The 17,841-nt window shown below is 40.1% G+C and overlaps 1 protein-coding gene across 2 annotated transcripts in view; it reads right to left on the reverse strand.

Moving 5' to 3' along the window:
- The window catches only part of ATF7IP (activating transcription factor 7 interacting protein), a 142,394-nt gene that overhangs the window by 42,598 nt on the left and 81,955 nt on the right, over positions 1–17,841 (reverse strand). For both annotated transcript variants that reach the window (XM_089687693.1, XM_089687694.1), the window contains exons 5-8: positions 14,704–14,838; positions 14,405–14,470; positions 5,652–5,740; positions 1,288–1,373 (exon numbers count right to left, since the gene is read on the reverse strand). In XM_089687693.1, coding sequence (XP_089543819.1) covers positions 1,288–1,373; positions 5,652–5,740; positions 14,405–14,470; positions 14,704–14,838 — 376 coding nt within the window. The remainder of the gene's footprint in view (positions 1–1,287; positions 1,374–5,651; positions 5,741–14,404; positions 14,471–14,703; positions 14,839–17,841) is intronic.

A 17,841-nucleotide genomic window follows, 5' to 3' on the forward strand; every position in this document is an offset into this window, starting at 1 on the left:
AGCCCTGCACTTGTCTGGTAGAGTTTGGGTATTGCCTTCAAAGCCATTGCTGAGCATCTGCTAATCTGGAGAGCAGCCATGTACAGACTAGTGGTGCACCGAAATGAAAAATTCTGGTGCCGAAACTGATACTGAAAATTCAGAATGCATGCGGCCGAAAACCGAACCGGAACCAAAACCGAAATGTCTGCGTATGTGGGGAGGCTCCAATTTGTTTTGTATTTTCTACTTTCATGTAGATATTTTTAACTTATGATTTTATTGCTTTCACATAGGAGACCAATAGTCCCCTATGTGATAGCATATGAGTGAAAGGTCCTCTTTGTAGGGGGCAGTGTTTGCAAGGAGGGAGCAGGAGAGGAGCAGTGTATACAGAAAGGCTCCCTCACTGGCTGTCACTATATACCAGTGACGGATTTTAAAAGGCAATTGCTGGCTTCTTTTTTTCTTCACTATAGCACAGATAATGAGCTGTCACTTTCCCTGGAGCTAAAGCAAAACAGTTTCTTTTAGCTGAAGGAGAGCAACAGCTCATTCTCTGAGCTATAGTAAAGAAAAAAAAAAATCTGTTAATTACATTTAAAAATTGGCACTGACATATAGTGACAGCCAATCACTATATGTATACACTGCTCCTCTCCTGCCTTTCTCTGCCCCCCCCCCCTCCCCCCACATCTGCAGTACATACAGTCCCCTGTATCAGCACAATTTTTCCTATTATCAACATGCCGATAGAGCAATTTTCGGCCGATAGGTTTCGGTTTCCAAAATTTCGGTGCATCCCTAGTACAGACCTGCCTAAAGTATAACTGAAGGTAACTTTTTGTAAGATTTTGGATGGAGTGGAGAGGGATTCGAACACCAGTCAAGCTTTTATTGCTGTATGTGTCCCCATTTGGGAAATGTATCTTCTCCATTTGTACTGAAAGTGAAAAGAAATCTCAAAACTGAAGACAAACAACAGAGTTATAACCCTCCCTTAATCTTATTCAAAATGAAAAAAAAAAAAAAAGTTTTGCCTTTAAGCAGTACACAAGGAACTGAAGTAAAAAAACAAAACAAAAAAAACCAAAAACAAAAAAACACCACACAACACATTAGCAGCGAAGCAACTAAATCTTGATTCAAGTAAAGGCTTGCAAGAAAAGGGGTTACTGTTTTCAATGTAGCTGAAGAAGGTATCCAATCCCTTTGAAACAATGGAAAGTGTCCCAACCTTCTGTAGGTGCAGAAAAACTCGATTATAGAGTTCCTGTTTCCACCAATGGGTGATAAAAAGTGCCTTACCAGCAGCTGACATCTGCATATTTGTTGAAGTTGTTTCCCCCACACTTCGTTTTGATTCTAACATTTGTCTCACAGTGCCTGAACTCCTACAGAACAAAGCGGAAACAAATATTGTAACTGGGGAGAAAGCAGTCAAAAAGGTTCTAGAAATCAACAATAGCTTCCTGTTAATAAGATTTTTTTACATTTAAAAAAAACGTTTTAAAATGTTATGGCATTGAAAGTAATGATCTGACCCTTTTCGTTGCCAGGAACCCCCCTGCCCCCCTCAATTTTTTTCCCCCCACACATGATAAAGTACTATTTTGCATGGAAATTGACTTAACATCCAAAACAATATATACTTTCTGGAAGCAGAGGACATTTAGAATAAAATTATGGTAATTTTAATACATGTTGAATGGTTTATAAAATTTGTGCAACAGTATCAAATCTATACAGTACATCTATATGTAAATCTACACAAAATCCAAATTCACTGTTCAGCTTGAAGCAGAGCTTCAATTTTAAAAATTAAATGTCAGCAGCTACAAAAACGGTAGCTGACTTTTAAAAACCGCCACTCACATGTCCCATAATCCAGTGGTGTACTCACCGCAGCCGGTTTCACTGGCTATCCTCGCTCTTCGGCATCCTAAGTGTGGGCACCCGGCTTAGACAGCTTGCTACTTCACAGTCGGGTGCCCACTGCACATGTGCGGGTAGCACTGCGCTTTGTGAATGGTCCCGTGTCCCAGAAGACTATGGGGAGGGAGGACAACTTCTGTGTTCGATCACCTACATGCATACTCCCCTGCTGGGGAATCAGAAAATCACTGTAGTACTCTTGCACTATTACAGTGAAAGCAGTGATCTCCAGGTCCTGTGTCACCATTCACAGAATGGGAATAATTCACCCTAATACACATTAAGGAAATACACCTTTAACCGCCTCCCGCCCGCCATATAAGGTAATGACAGGCATAAAGCGGTTCTCTCATTATGGGAGGACGGCATGTGACGTCCTCCCACTGTAACTGTGCGTGTGCAGCTCCAGGATCACCGATCAATGGAAAGAGCCGAAGATGTCAGCTCGGTCATGTGATCAGCTGTGTTCAATCACAGCTGATCGGATGTAAAATAGGGAAATGCTGGATATAGGCATTTCTCTCCTCACAAGCTGTCACGCTGACAGCTCAAGACGTGAGGATAGCCGGCATTCCTCGGAGGGGATATGTACACGGATCATCAGGGCACTGATGATCAGTGTGCCCTGATGATCAGTGTAGCCCCAGCAGTGCCACCTGTCAGTGTCCATCAATGCTAGCTGTCAGTGCTCATAATCAATTCCACCTGCCAGTGCCCATGAGTGCCACATATCAGTGCCTACCAGTGCACATCAATGGCACAGTACCCATCTGAGCTGCCTTTCAGTGCCACCTATCAGTGCTGCCAGTCAGTGCCACCTAACAGTGCCAGTGTCGCCAATCAGTGCCATATACGAGTGCTGCCTTTCAGTGCCACCTACTAGTGCCTCATCAGTGCCCATCAGCCTCATTAGCGTACATCAGTGGAGAAAAATCACCTATTTACAAAATTGTATAACAAAAACTAAGAAAAAACATTTTCAAAATTTTCAGTTTTTGGTTTATAAAAAAAAAAAAAAAAGAACCCAGAGGTGATTAACCATTTCAATACCGTGCAATTTTACACCTTCCTGCCCAGGCCATTTTTCAGGTTTCAGCGCTCTCACACTTTGAATGACAATTGCGCAGTCATACAACACTGTACCCAAACTAAAATTTTATCATTTTCTTCACACAACTAGAGCTTTCTTTTGGTGGTATTTAATCACCGCTGGGGATTTTATTTTTTGCTAAATTAACAAAAAAAAACCAAAAATTTTGAAAAAAAACCCCACATTTTTCTTTGTTTCTGTTATAAAAGTTTACAAATAAATAATTGTTCATACATTTAGGCCGAGATGTATTCTGCTACATGTCTTTGGTGAAAATAACCCAAATTAGGATGTATTATTTTGTAGGAAAGTTATAGAGTTCACAAACTTTGGTATATATCTGAAAATTGATCAATCCTGAAGTACTGACAGCCAATCTAATTTCTTGAGGTCCAAGAATGTCAGAATAGTACAGATATCCCCAAATGACCCCCTTTTGCAGAGTAGACAGTCCGACGTACTTCATAAGAGGCATGGCGAGTTTTTTTAAGTTAAATTTTTTTGTCATAATTTTTCGGAAAATGAAAAAATTAAAAAAAATTTCACTTTTTTTTTTTTTTTTTTTTTTTACATACTGTCACCAGTGCAGTACAGCGTCATCATATAACTAGCATGGCAGTGAACAGGGACACTGACTGGTGACAGTATGAAAAAAAAATATATATATATTTTAATTTTTTTTTATTTTAAATTTTTTATTACATTTTTTTAAGATTTATTTTTCATATTTTACTGTGACCAAAGTAGTACAATGTTACCATAGTAACATTGTACTACTTTGGGGAAGTGATCAGTATTTTTTTTTTTTTTTACACAATTTGCTTATAGCAAAGAATTACTTTGCTATAAGCAAGCATTTACCTGAAAGACATCGATTCATTCAGCTTTTTTTTTTGTGTGCTTAGCTGTGATTTGATCACAGCTAATCACATGACATGTGCATGTGATTAGCTGTGACCATTCACAGCTAGGCACTAGTATACAATGGATGGCATGAATGAAGCCATCCATTGTATACAACTGTCATGTGACCTGCTGTGATTGGTCACAGCGGGTCACATGGTACCAGCAACGGGAGCCGGTACTCGGATCTGTCATCGGCCGTGTCCGAGGTGCACGGCCGGTGACAGATCACGCTGCTGCGCCGCTCTGCATTAGCGCAAACTGCGCATGTGCGGGAGCACGCCAAATGGCATGCACCCGGAATGCAGCAACACGTTTGAAGCCGCCAAACGGCCATTGGCCGGGCGGCTAATGGTTAAATACCACCAAAAGAAAGTGGTCTAAAAAAAATGCTAAAAATGTCATATGGGTACAGTGTTGCATGAGCGCGCAATTGTCAAAGTGTGACAGCTGAAAGATAACCACTCAGACAGTTTTCTCCATAAAAAGGTCTTCCCCCTCTACTCCTGTTAAAGTGACAACACACAATTCTGAAACTACTCTCTCCTATTGAGTCCCAGTTACAATAGTTACAAGGACAAAGCTTTGGTTTTAGATGTACTGCACACTTCAAACATCCACATATGGCAAATATTCTAGGGCTATCCTTAATGCTAAAGCGATAAGCAGTAAAAGGTTTGTAATATATTACCAATTTACAATTGGACACATTTTTGTCTGTGCACATGTGATTTTGAGGCTAGGTCTATGTGGCATTAGTCTATGACTGGACGCAGTCTATTTTATATTTAATAGTAACACTTAGAAGATTATATTGTGTGAACACTAAAGAGGTGTGTAGGTTTTACGGATTTTGATTTAACAAACATTTGCTCTAATACTGCATGGCAAACAGCTGAGACAACTATGGCGTCAGTCAACGCTAATTAACTATGCGCCAAAAATGAATTCTTGTAATGCAAATACTTATACTACCCCCCCCCCCTTTCCCCTAGGGAAAAATGGATACATGTATGCCTAATGCCAAGGGAGTCTAAAGAACACATACAAATAGTATTTTCAGGGTATGTTTGCTGTATGTGATTAGGAGACACTTTATTAGAAAACCAAAAATGATAATTTGAACATATGGCTTAAAAAAATAAATAATTAACACGTCTGCTACCAAATGCCTGCCAATATGAAGAAATATGAAGAAAACAATAAATGACAAACAGTGTTTGCAATGTTTGGGTTTAAAAGGCTTCAGTTTGGTTTTTTTTTTGTTTTTTTTAAATCTTAATGCATTCTCTGCATTAAGGTAAAAAACCTTTTGCAACAGGGATTCCCCCCAGCTTTCTTCAATACTTAACCAAGCCTGAACTCATTCCAGGGCTGTGCCTGAGAGCAGCAGCTCTCCCTCCTCACAGGGCAGACTGATAGCAGTGGGAGCCATTGTTTCCGGCTGCCGTTAACTAAATCCTGTGATGAGGGAACAGGGGAGGGGGGCCTCGCTTCGCTGTCTATGGACACAGGCAGAGGGGCTCAGAATTGAGTCTGCACAAGTGCCATCATAGAAAATAGTTTCCTACTTGCCGAAGAGAAGCCAGGAGTGCCAGAGGGAAACCCAAGAAGGATCAGGACTACTCCATGCAAAACCATTTCAGAGAGCAGGTAAGCATGATGGACAAAAAAAAAAAAAAAAAATAAAAGTTCAGCATCTTAATACCACATTAAAGTAATCACTTGCTACATTCCAGCTTACCTGTAAGCTACTGAATTTGGGCTAGAGTTCGAAGTTAAATCCATTACTGCAGACTTTCCTGGTGATGCAGTCTGGTTAACCGTGGTTTGCTGTATTTGACATGCAAAAATTTTTTTATTAAAATAGTGATCAGTGAAGCAAAATATTCCAGGTATGGAAAAATATTACAAAATGACTGCTACATTTAGTCTCTGTTCTCCACGTGGCATTGTTTTGTCCCTATATTACATGCACATTTTTTTCATTCACACACACACACACACACTCTATTTCCAAGTCTGGGATATAGACTGCTACCTTCAGGTGATCACAGGCAAAGCTTTGCTTGACATGCCCCCTGGGTGTACCCCATAACCCTACCTCACTCAGTGAAACCCTTTTTTGTGTGTGTTCTAGCAAGCAATGCAGAGTAACACCGTAACAAAGGGCAGGGTGGCCTGTGTCATCCTAGCAAGCAATGCAGAGTAACACCGTAACAAAGGGCAGGGTGGCCTGTGTCATCCAAGATACAAGTTAAAATGCCTCTAATTTTAGAATTGTACGGGACAAGCTGGATATTCATAGAACCTGGGACGTCAACAAAGCAATGCACAAGGGTGGGCAACAAGGAAACAGAACCGTGCTAATAAGTCAATAGACCCAATTCAGAGTGCTGCTGCAAGAACCTTGCAGCCAAAAGCTACACAGACGTTTAGACAGCTACCTGGTGGAAACCGGGAGAATGTACTGAACATCAGGCAGCGACCTGGCAAAGCTGGGAAATGGGCTTGAAATCAGAATGCTCAAGAAACACCCAGTGATCTGTTAGTGGGGGCACATAAGAGTGCTGGAGGGGTTTTATCCCTTAGTTCAGGGTTTCTCAACCTTTTTTCAGACAAGAAACCCTATAACCATTTCAGCTCTGGAAGGTTTTACCCTCCAGCACTGTGCTTTGACAATTGCATGATCATGCAACACAAATTGAACTCTTTTGCTGGTATTTGATCACCACTGGGTTTATTATTTTTTTGCAATATAAAATGAAAAAGACTGGACTAAATTTCTGAAGAAATGTTTTTTTTCTTCAAAACTAAGGTATATATTACACACACTGGAATTTATACAGCTATGACACTATACTAGTAATGGCGGTGATCAGCGACTTATAGTTGGCCTTCAATAGCGTGGTGTGCTACAAGACACTGGCTGGGACGTACACTAACTGACTCCGACATCAATAGTGACTAACACAGTGATCAGTGTCAATACTGTATAGTCACTGTACTGACACTAGCTGGGAAAACACCAACAACAGCTAAGAGCAAGCTTCTAGCAGGCTTCAATAAGCTTCGATAAGTTTGGCAATGACTCTTGGGAGTCAGTCTTGTCATGGTTAACCCAAGTTTCAAATTGCCAATCTATTTGTTCATTAATAGGAAAGTGCTGTAGACTAAGCAGGTCTTTTAATTCCCAAGGGTGCATAGCAAGACAGAGAAGAATTGAGTGTGACAATGCAAAGGCTTTTTGCACACAGCAGAAGTCATATCCACATTGGCAAGCACATTTTGTGAAGCTATAACATCAGGTGTCTGAGAGGCTTGGGGTAAGAAATCTACTGTGGCCTTCTCTAACACCACCTATGGTGGTCTGCATCCTCTAGAGGAGGTATTTGACTTTCCAACTCCAGAAAATATTGGAGAAGAAGCTTAATACTTTTAGGTTCTGGACAGCGATAGTTAAAGTCATTAGTTGTCCAAAAAAGTCTATCAGTTGCAGAAAAATCTGCTTTAGTCAGATAGAGCTCGAAGCAGATGTAGAACTGGTCTTAAAATAGAGTTTTTTGCTGGTGGAAGGGAAGCATCCTGAGTAAGGATGCACCAAAATTCCATGGCCGAAACATATTGGCCAAAAATAACCCTATCGGCAAAATGCCGATAATTGCAGCCTGAGGGGTGGATGGACGGTTGTATTTGGAGAAAGGCAGGATAGGTGGTAAGCAGTGTATACAAATAGGCTCCCTCACTTGCCACCGCTAAATATCATTGCCGGTTTTTAAATGCAAATAGCCATTTTTTTTTCCCTTCCTTCACTTTATAGCTCCAAGAAGGAGCTGTCAATTTGCCAGTGACCACGCCCCTTTGTTTACTTTAGCAGCAGGGCTAAAGAAAGCTCCTTATCAGAGCTATAAAGTGAAAGAAAAAAAAAAAAGCCAGAAATTGCATTAAAAAAACGGAAATGACATTTAGTGGCAGAAAGTGAGGGAGCCTCTCAGTATCTACTGCTAATAGTGTAACATGTGGTGTGATTTACACCTAGTCCTTTCCAATACAACACCTTGTTAACTGATTACATTTCAAACACAGATGCAAACACTATTCAGAGTACCCTGCAAGAAATGAGGCTACAGTACTGGTCCAATACAATGTAAACCTGGTTTCATCCTTTCACGTTGCTGGTCCCTATTTCGGGTCCAGTCTTTGCCAATCATGGTGGGCATAGCTACAGAGGGGTCTTCAAGGTCTAGGCTTTATGGAGGAGGAACAATGACCCTGGTTCTGTACAGCATCCTGCGGCTAACTACACATATTGTACCAAATGCCAAGGTAGCGCCAAAGCAGGATCCTGTGCCTGAAGGAACATTACAGGCTGTCCCCCACAATGTGGAGCCTGGGTACAGCCCCCAAAGCTTTTACAGAGGTTGCACCAATCTGGATGCACTGCTTCTACTGTTGTATTAGAAGAAATTGAGTTAATTAAATAATCCAAAGTAAAATAATACAGAAGGTAAGCACAGAATTTTTCTGTAGGGAAGTAGTAAGACATCACCTAAGGACGGACAGGGACAGACACACACCTATCTCTATGCAAAAGCTTTAAGCAGGTGTGAAAAATGCTGTAGACGAAGAATGCTTTCAGGAATATAAATGTCAACAGTTGATTAAAATAAATAAAAAAAATGGAAAGTAAATGAACAAAAGAAAAATACAATGCAATATTTGGTATGACCACCCTTTGCCTTAAAAACTGAATTCTTCTAGGTACACTTTCACAGTTTGTGAAGGTAAATGAACAGGTAGGTTGTTCCAAACCTCTTTGATAACCAACCACATTTTCTGTGGATGTAGATCAAATCCTTCTGTCTTATGTAATCCTAGGCAGACAATACTGTGATCAGGGCTCTGTGGGGGCCAATCACTTCCAGGACTCCTTGTTCTTTACGCTGAAGATAGTTCTGAAAGACATTGACTGATAAGTATTTACCTGTATTTCTCAGCATTGATCCTGCCCAATCTCCAATGCCTTTGCAGAAATGCAGCCCCAAACTTGCAAAGATTAAAAGTACTATTTCAGTGTTTGCAGGTGACACCAAGCTATTTAGTGGAATAATGTTCTTACAAGAGGTCTCCAACTTACAAGCCGATCTCAATGCACTGTTTAATTGGGCAACTATGTGACAAATGAGGTTTAATGCTGATAAATGTAAAGTTATGCACTTGAAGGCCAAGAATATGCATCCATCATACATACTAAGGGGGGAGTACAACTGGGGGAATCAATGGTGGAGAAGGATCTGGGAGTTCTGGTAGATCATAAGCTTAATAATGGCATACAATGACAAGCTGTCATTTCTAAAGCAAACACAAATCCTTTGTATTAAGAGGTAAAAACTCCAGAGAGCATTTTACTCCTGTACAAATCATTAGTAAGACCCAAGAATAGTATGCAGTTCAGTTTTGGACACCAGTTCACAAAAAGGATATCAGGGAACTGGAGAAAGTACAGAGAAGGGCAATCAAACTGACAAGAGGCATGGAGGAGCTCAGCTATGAGGAAAGGTAAGAGGAAATGAATTTACGCTCTCTTGAGAAGAGAAGATTAAGGAGGGATGTGATCAACATGTATAATAAATACATTATTTATGAATACATAGGTGGTCCATATGCTGAACTGCGTGTAGATTACTTTAAGGTCATCACAGAGGACAAGGGGCATCCTTTACATCTGGAAGAAAGGAGATTTAATTTCCAAATACAGAAAGGCTTCTTCACAGTAAGAGCAGTGAAAATGTGGAATAGACTTCAAGAGCTGGTTCTGGCCAGCTCAAATGGTTTTTAAAAAGGCCTGAATTCTTTCAAAAATTTACAGAATATAACTGGATACTAATATTTATAGGTAAAGTTGATCCAGGGAACATCAGATTGCCTCTTGGGGGCTCAGGAAGGATTTTCTCCCCCTGCTGGGAACTGGGATCAAGCTTTGCTGGGGTTACTTGCTCTCCTCTGGATCAACTATGGGAATAAGATTGTGTACAGTATATATGATTATATCTTTTTTCCCCACCTTTTAAATAGTCTGGTTGAAAAGACACATGTCCATCTAGTTCAACCATGTAGTTATGCTTCACTGTTGCCTGCAGACACTCATACCACTCTCCAGCCATTTGGTGAACAAACTGCCTCCTGCTACAGCCAAAATATTTAAAATTTTGACCCATCAGTCCAGAACATCCGCTGCCATTTTTCTGCACCCCAGTTCCTAGGTTTTCATGCATAGTTGAGTTGCCAGCCTTGGTTTTCACATCAGTGGTATGACGTTTTGGCTGCAATTCCTCCATGAAGACCACTTCTGGCCAAACGTCTCCGGACAAACGATAGGTGCACCTGGTTCACACTGGTCTGACAGTTCTGTGCTGATGGCACTGCTGAACATCTTCCAAAGTCGAAGGGAAGCAAGCATATGTCTCATCTGCTGCGTTAAGTTTCCTTGGCCGATCTCTGTCTACAGTCCTCATTGTTGCCCATTTCTTTGTGCTTCTTCAAAAGAGCTTCAACAGCACATCCTGAAACCCCAGTCTTCTTTGAAATCTTTGCTTAGGATAGACTGATTATGTAGTAGAACTACCTTGGTTCTTGTTGCTGTGGTCAGTATTGCCAGGCATGTGACCTGTGACATGAAACGGTCTTCCACAACCTCACCTTAGTAACAGAGTTTGGCTGTTCCTCATCCAATTTTAGGCCTCCTACACAGTTGTTTGAGTTAATGACTGTTTCAACCTACATATGAAATTGAGGACCATTAGGCACCTGCTTGATATAACTGGTCAATCATACACCTGACTAATCCTACAAAATCCCTGACTTTGTGCAAGTGCACAAAATGTGCAAGTGTAAGAATTGTTGCTGGTTTGAAGCCAAAAGGTTGACACGCCAAATATTAATTTGACTTGGATTTTTCTTCTGTTTGCTCACTTTGTTGTATATTGATAAAAACAATTAAAATAAATATATTTTGAAAGCATTCTTAAGCCTAGATTCACACCTATGCAGTTTGCATTTGATCTGTCTCTGCAGTGCTTTTTGCGTTTTTTGCACATGCGTTTTTGCAGAGTTTTGTTTCCCCCCCCCCCCCCCCCCAACTTGATGCTGGGCAGGTTAAAAACGCATCACATGCTTTTCTGCAGCGTCCCACTGAAGTCTATAGAACAAAAACAACCCATGCAATCCATACATACAAGGGAACCAAAACAAAGTTCAGAAATTAAGTTATGTGTAATAAAACAGAATGCAGGGGGAAAAAAAAAAAAAAAGTATTGAACATGTGAAGAAAGGGTGGTGCAAAAAAGGCATGGAAAGTCAAGACACCAGCTGAAATCTCCGTAATTGAACAATCCTGCCCCTTGTCAGAGCAAATTAATCTCAACTCATGGTCTATAAAAAGGGGTCTCATTACCAAGGTGTCACACAAGAAAAATCTCATGATGGGTAAAACCAAAGAGCTCTCTCAAGACCTTCGCAAACTTATTGTTGCGAAATATACTGATGGCATTGGTTACAGAAGGCTTTCTAAAATATTCCAGTGAGCACTGTTGGGGCCATAATCCAGAAGTGGAAAGAACATTTCACCGTAAACCGGCCACGACCAGGTGCTCCTCGCAAGCTTTCTGACAGAGAAGTGAAAAGAATGATCAGAAGAGTTGTTAAAGAGCCAAGGACAACTTGAGGAGAGCTTTAGAAACACTTGGAATTAGCAGGTATAATTATTTCAAAGAAAATAAGTAATGCATTCAACCGCCATGGCCTGTATGCACGCTCACCATGCAAGAGTCCATTGCTGAAGAGAAAGCATGTTGAATCTATTAAATTTCGCTGTACAACATTTAGACAAGCCTGTGAAAGACTGGGAGAATATAGTCTGGTCATAGGAGACCAAAACTGAACTCTTTGGATGCCATAATACACACCATGTTTGAAGGTCTAATTGCACTGCACATAACCCCAAAAACACCATACCAACAGTGAAGTGTTGAAGTGGGAACATCATGGTGTGGGGCTGTTTTTCAGCATATGGTACTGGCAAACTTCAGGTCATTGAAGGAAGGATGAATGGTAAAATGTACCGAGACATTCTTGATAAAAATCTGCCATCTACCAGGATTAAGATGAAACAAGGTGGACATTTCAGCAAGATAATGATCCCAAACACAAAGCCAAGGAAACTCTCAATTGGTTTCAAAGAAAAAAATAAAGCTGCTAGAATAGCCAAGCCAATCACCTGACTTGAATCCAAAAGAAAATCTGTGGAGATAACAAAAGATCAGAGTTTACAGAAGAAGCCCACAGAACCTTCAAGATTTGAAGACTGTGTGGAAAAATGGGACTAAATCACATCTGAGCAATGCATGCGACTAGGTTCTCTATACAGGAACCGTCTTGAAGCGGTCATTACCAAAGGATTTTGCATGAAGTATTAAATAAATTTCAGTTAGCGTGTTCAAACACTTTTTCCCTGTGTCATTCCATTTTATTACACATAAATTTAATTTCTGAACTTATTTGTTTTGGTTTCTTTGTATGTATGGATTTTAAGGGTTGTTACAGACATGTGGTGAAAATTTAAAATTTCATGTTAATAGCACTGTGAGAAATATATTTAGCAAGAAAAAAGGTGACGTGTTCAATACTTATTTTCCCGCTATATATACAGTCAGGCCCATAAATATTGGGACATCGACACAATTCTAACATTTCTGGCTCTATACACCACCACAAGGGATTTGAAATGAAACGAACAAGATGTGCTTTAACTGCAGACTGTCAGCTTTGAGGATATTTACATCCAAATCAGGTGAACGGTGTAGGAATAACAACAGTTTGCATATGTGCCTCCCACTTGTTAAGGGACCAAAAGTAATGGGACAGAATAATCATAAATCAAACTTTCACTTTTTAATACTTGGTTGCAAATCCTTTGCAGTCAATTACAGCCTGAAGTCTGGAACGCATAGACATCACCAGACGCTGGGTTTCATCCCTGGTGATGCTCTGCCAGGCCTCTACTGCAACTGTCTTCAGTTCCTGCTTGTTCTTGGGGCATTTTCCCTTCAGTTTTGTCTTCAGCAAGTGAAACGCATGCTCAAATCGGATTCAGTTCAGGTGATTGACTTGGCCATTGCATTACATTCCACTTCTTTCCCTTAAACTTTGGTTGCTTGTGCAGTATGCTTTGGGTCATTGTCCATCTGCACTGTGAAGCGGCGTCCAATGAGTTCTGAAGCATTTGGCTGAATATGAGCAGATAATATTGCTCGAAACACTTCAGAATTCATCATCAATAAATACAAGAGAACCAGTTCCATTGGCAGCCATACATGCCCACGCCATGACACTACCACCACCATGCTTCACTGATGAGGTGGTATGCTTAGGATCATGAGCAGTTCCTTTCCTTCTCCATACTCTTCTCTTCCTATCACTCTGGTACAAGTTGATCTTGGTCTCATCTGTCCATAGGATGTTGTTCCAGAACTGTGAAGGCTTTTTTAGATGTCGTTTGGCAAACTCTAAACTGGCCTTCCTGTTTTTGAGGCTCACCAATGGTTTACATCTTGTGGTGAACCCCCTGTATTCACTCTGGTGAAGTCTTCTCTTGACTGTTGACTTTGACACACATACACCTACCTCCTGGAGAGTGTTCTTGATCTGGCCAACTGTTGTGAAGGGTGTTTTCTTCACCAGGGAAAGAATTCTTCGGTCATCCACCACAGTTGTTTTCCGTGGTCTTCTGGGTCTTTTGGTGTTGCTGAGCTCACCAGTGCGTTCCTTCTTTTTAAGAATGTTCCAAACAGTTGTTTTGGCCACGCCTAATGTTTTAGCTATCTCTGTTGGGTTTGTTTTGTTTTTTCAGCCTAATGATGGCTTGCTTCACTGATAGTGACAGCTCTTTGGATCTCATCTTGAGAGTTGACAGCAAAAGATTCCAAATGCAAATAGCACACTTGAAATGAACTCTGGAGCTTTTATTTGCTCATTGTAAATGGGATAATGAGGGAATAACACACACCTGGCCATGGAACAGCTGAGAAGCCAATTGTCCCATTACTTTTGGTCCCTTAACAAGTGGGAGGCACATATGCAAACTGTTGTAAATTCCTACACCGTTCACCTCATTTGGATGTAAATACCCTCAAATTAAAGCTGACAGTCTGCAGTTAAAGCACATCTTGTTCGTTTCATTTCAAATCCATTGTGGTGGTGTATAGAGCCAAAAATGTTAGAATTGTGTCGATGTCCCAATATTTATGGACCTGACTGTATATATCTATCTCAAAGTACATACTGCCCCCAGAACCACCATTTACATGTTTCTAGGGTAGAATGAGAAACACAACAAAAACTATATATAAATACCACTCCCCCAAGTAATTTCCCCAGTTACTGCATGTACCAATCAAGGAAAAACAGTCACAATGGAGATTTTACAGAGATATCCACTACCTCAGGTCTCCTCTTAAGGTCCTCCTTAGCAGCTCCAAAGCGTTTTGTCAAGCGTGTGATTTTAGCCTTGAGGGGGGGAAAGGGGAGAAAAAAAAAGTGTATATATCTCATTATCAAGTTTGGAAATACTGCTCTGAAAGAATGTTTTACATACAAATTCTACATGCACCTTTCTAGTGCAGGTTAGAAAATGGGCTTTTCACCCCTTGTAAAGTTGACCAGAGAGTACACATAAAAAAACTTGTCACTTAGAATATATGTAATATTAACAGACATTAGTATTAAACATTATACATTACCTGTATGGAATGCAGAACATTCTCGTGTTTTTTGCATTCAATTTTTTCCACCCGTGTTTTCAAATCTGCTATTGCTTTATCAAAGTCTGCACACTGCAAGGCACTTAGTTTTTCCTCAAACATCCTCTGGATCACCTACAGATGAAAAATGTGTTATTGCAGTTTTTTTTCACAACCATGCAATATATTTGCAGATTGCTAAGAATGTTCTTAACTGGTTTTCTAGGCAGCAGCTAGAGTGACTTTGAATTGTATGAGTATATCCCAAAAGCCATATTCAGCCTTTAACACAGCAATAGAATGGCTCGTTAAAAGATCATTGCATTTTACATTTTAATAGCATTTAAAAAAATAGCATTAGAATTGCTAATTACTTCATGTATCAACCTTCAGTTCTTGCTTTCATAAAATTTCCCCCCACATTTGCCTGCAGACCAAGCGGAGAGCAAAATATTACAGTGAGAAAACAAAAGTTGACCTACACTATTAAACTACCAAATGGTGCTTCAGAAGTTGAGTAATTTTCTTTTAACTCAAAAGCAGCATTAACTCAAAACACTATTTTTGCAGCTTACCAATCCATAAACCCAAAACATTAATATATCGCAGCTTACTTTTACATCTCCTCACTATGCAATCACATGATCACAATGCCAATAAAGCTGTACTTCCTATAGTGATGCGGTTATTGGCCCACAGCCATCACATGGTACCTGGGCCAAACAGCACCCTGTACCATGGATTTAGCTTTTTGTGCAAACTCAAATCAGGTTTTCAGGTGTTTTGCACAGAGGAAAGGCTTTTGTCTAGCCACTCTGCCATAAAGGTCAGATTGGTGGAGGGTTTCAGTGACAGTTGCCCTTTTGGAACTTTGTCACATCTCCACACAGGATCTCTGAAGCACAGAGTGGCCATCGGGTTCTTGGTCACCTCTCTTACTAAGGCCCTTAACCCAGATTGCTCAGTTTGGCAGGTAACCAGTTCTTGGAAGAGTCCTGGTTGTGTCAAACGTCTTCCATTTGAGAAGTATGGAGGCCACTGTGCTCTTGGGAACCTTCAGTGCAGCAGATTTTTTTCTGTAGCCTTCCCCAGATCAGTGCCTTGCAATAATCCTATTTTAGAGCTCTGCAGCAGTTCTTTTGACCTCATGGCTTTTTTTCCCTGACAGTATGCATTGTCAGCTGTGCAGCCTTTTATAGAGAGGTGTGTGCCTTTCCAAATCATGTCCATCAATTTAATTTACCACAAGTGGACATTAATCAAGGTGTAGCAACACCTTAGCAACAATAAAGAGAAATGGGAGACACCTGAGCTAAGTTTCAAGTGTTACAAAGGGTCTGAATACTTATGACTATGTGATATTTAAGTTTTCCTTTAAAATGTCCAAATGTTTCTAAAATGTTTCTTCACTTTGTTATTATGGGGTACTGCGTTAATGAGAAAAAAAAAAAAAAAAAAAGGAATTTAAACAACTGTAGTATCAGGCTACAACAAAACAAAAATGTAAAAAGTGAAGGGGGTCTAAATACTTTAAAAACAAAACAAAACATGTTTTTAGAGTGGATCCATAATTTCCAGTAATTTTCCATTTGTATAAAAAAAAAAAAAAAAAAAAAAAAAAAACAGTGGTGATTAAATACCACCAAAAAGCTCTTTAACAGTGTACCCAAATTAATATTTGTTTTCCACAAAGTTGCGCAGAACTGAATAGCAAACAAATGCCCTCGTCATGAAGAGGGTAAAAAACTTTCCAGAGGTTAAGTGGTTGAATATCCAAATGGCAGCTTCAAACACATTAGTTCTTCACAATTCTTATATGCAGAACTTTAAACAATGCAAAGGCACAGGGCAATGGCCAGTTTAGTCAATTAAAATATTATTCTTTTTTAAATCTGACACTAACAACTTTTACTTGTTGCAATGCAAAGGCTTTCTACAATACATTTCTATTTGACACAAGAGATAACGGCCTTAATTTGGACGTGGGATTCCTCAATCATTATCCAACAGTTTTATGACTATCACCTCAAGCATTACTCCCTCTGAGTGTTGTCTCTCCCCCCCAGTCTTTGCTTTTGCTGTGTCTTCTCTAGTTTTTTTTTTTCCATCCCCCACATCTCTTCTAACATTCTGCTAAAACTTTGTGATTAGTACTGCTTGGACCTTGAAGAAGGGGGCATTCCCCGAAAGCTTGTCCTCAAAATTGTATGTTAGTGCAAATAAAAAAAAAGTATCACGGACAGTACTCAATTGTTTGTTACAATACATTCGAAATGGATGAATATTTAATAACACCTTCCCTCTCAAACTGTATACTCCATGGGAGAGCTTGCTTGACATGGAAAAGTGCCACCCTTTAAGTGTTCAAGTCAAACCTTTTCATAGTTTTGCATAGAGTGGAGAGGGATTAAAACACTTTTAATTGCTGTCTCTGCCCCCATTAGGGAGATTCACCCATTCCATTTGTCCCGTTTACCATTGTCCTGTTTATCATTACCATTGAAAGAGAAAGTAAAAGAAAATCTCAAAATCTGGTTTGTCTACAGAAAAAGTAAAAGGGAAATCCTCCAATGGAGACACTAGTTCTGGTGATCCTGGTGGCACACCGGGATTCCCTCACTTTGGAGATATGTCCTCACTTCCAGTTTTGGCTATGGGACAGAAAGGGAGAGAATCTTCCCCAAGACACAGATTTGGGAGGGGGAAATTGCTATTATTTTGAACACAACTGTATAATCTCCATCAGACATCACTAACCTGATCAATCACTGTTTGCCATGTAGAAATATCATTTCTACCAAAAATAATTTACTAGCAGGTGTAGTAGAGTAATAGAAATCCAACAGATCCAACAGTCATGACATGCATGCTGCTGATTCTGTGTAATTGAATCACTAAGTGAAAGGGGCATGTTCAAAATAATAGCAGTGTGAAGTTCTATTAGTGAGGTCATTCATTCTTTGAAAAACAGGTGGCAATTATTGCCCTTATTTAAGGAAGGAAGGCCGCAAATGTTGTACATGCTGGTTACAGTGCATTTCTCTCTGAAATTCTGAGGAAAATGGGTCGTTCCAGACATTCTTCAGAAGAACAGCGTACCTTGATTAAAACGTTGATTGGAGAGGGGAAAACAAGGAA

The sequence above is a fragment of the Staurois parvus genome, unplaced genomic scaffold, assembly GCF_062004578.1.
Source record: "Staurois parvus isolate SC_StPar_1 unplaced genomic scaffold, SC_StPar_1.0 ptg000436l, whole genome shotgun sequence".
NCBI classification, from domain to species: domain Eukaryota; kingdom Metazoa; phylum Chordata; class Amphibia; order Anura; family Ranidae; genus Staurois; species Staurois parvus.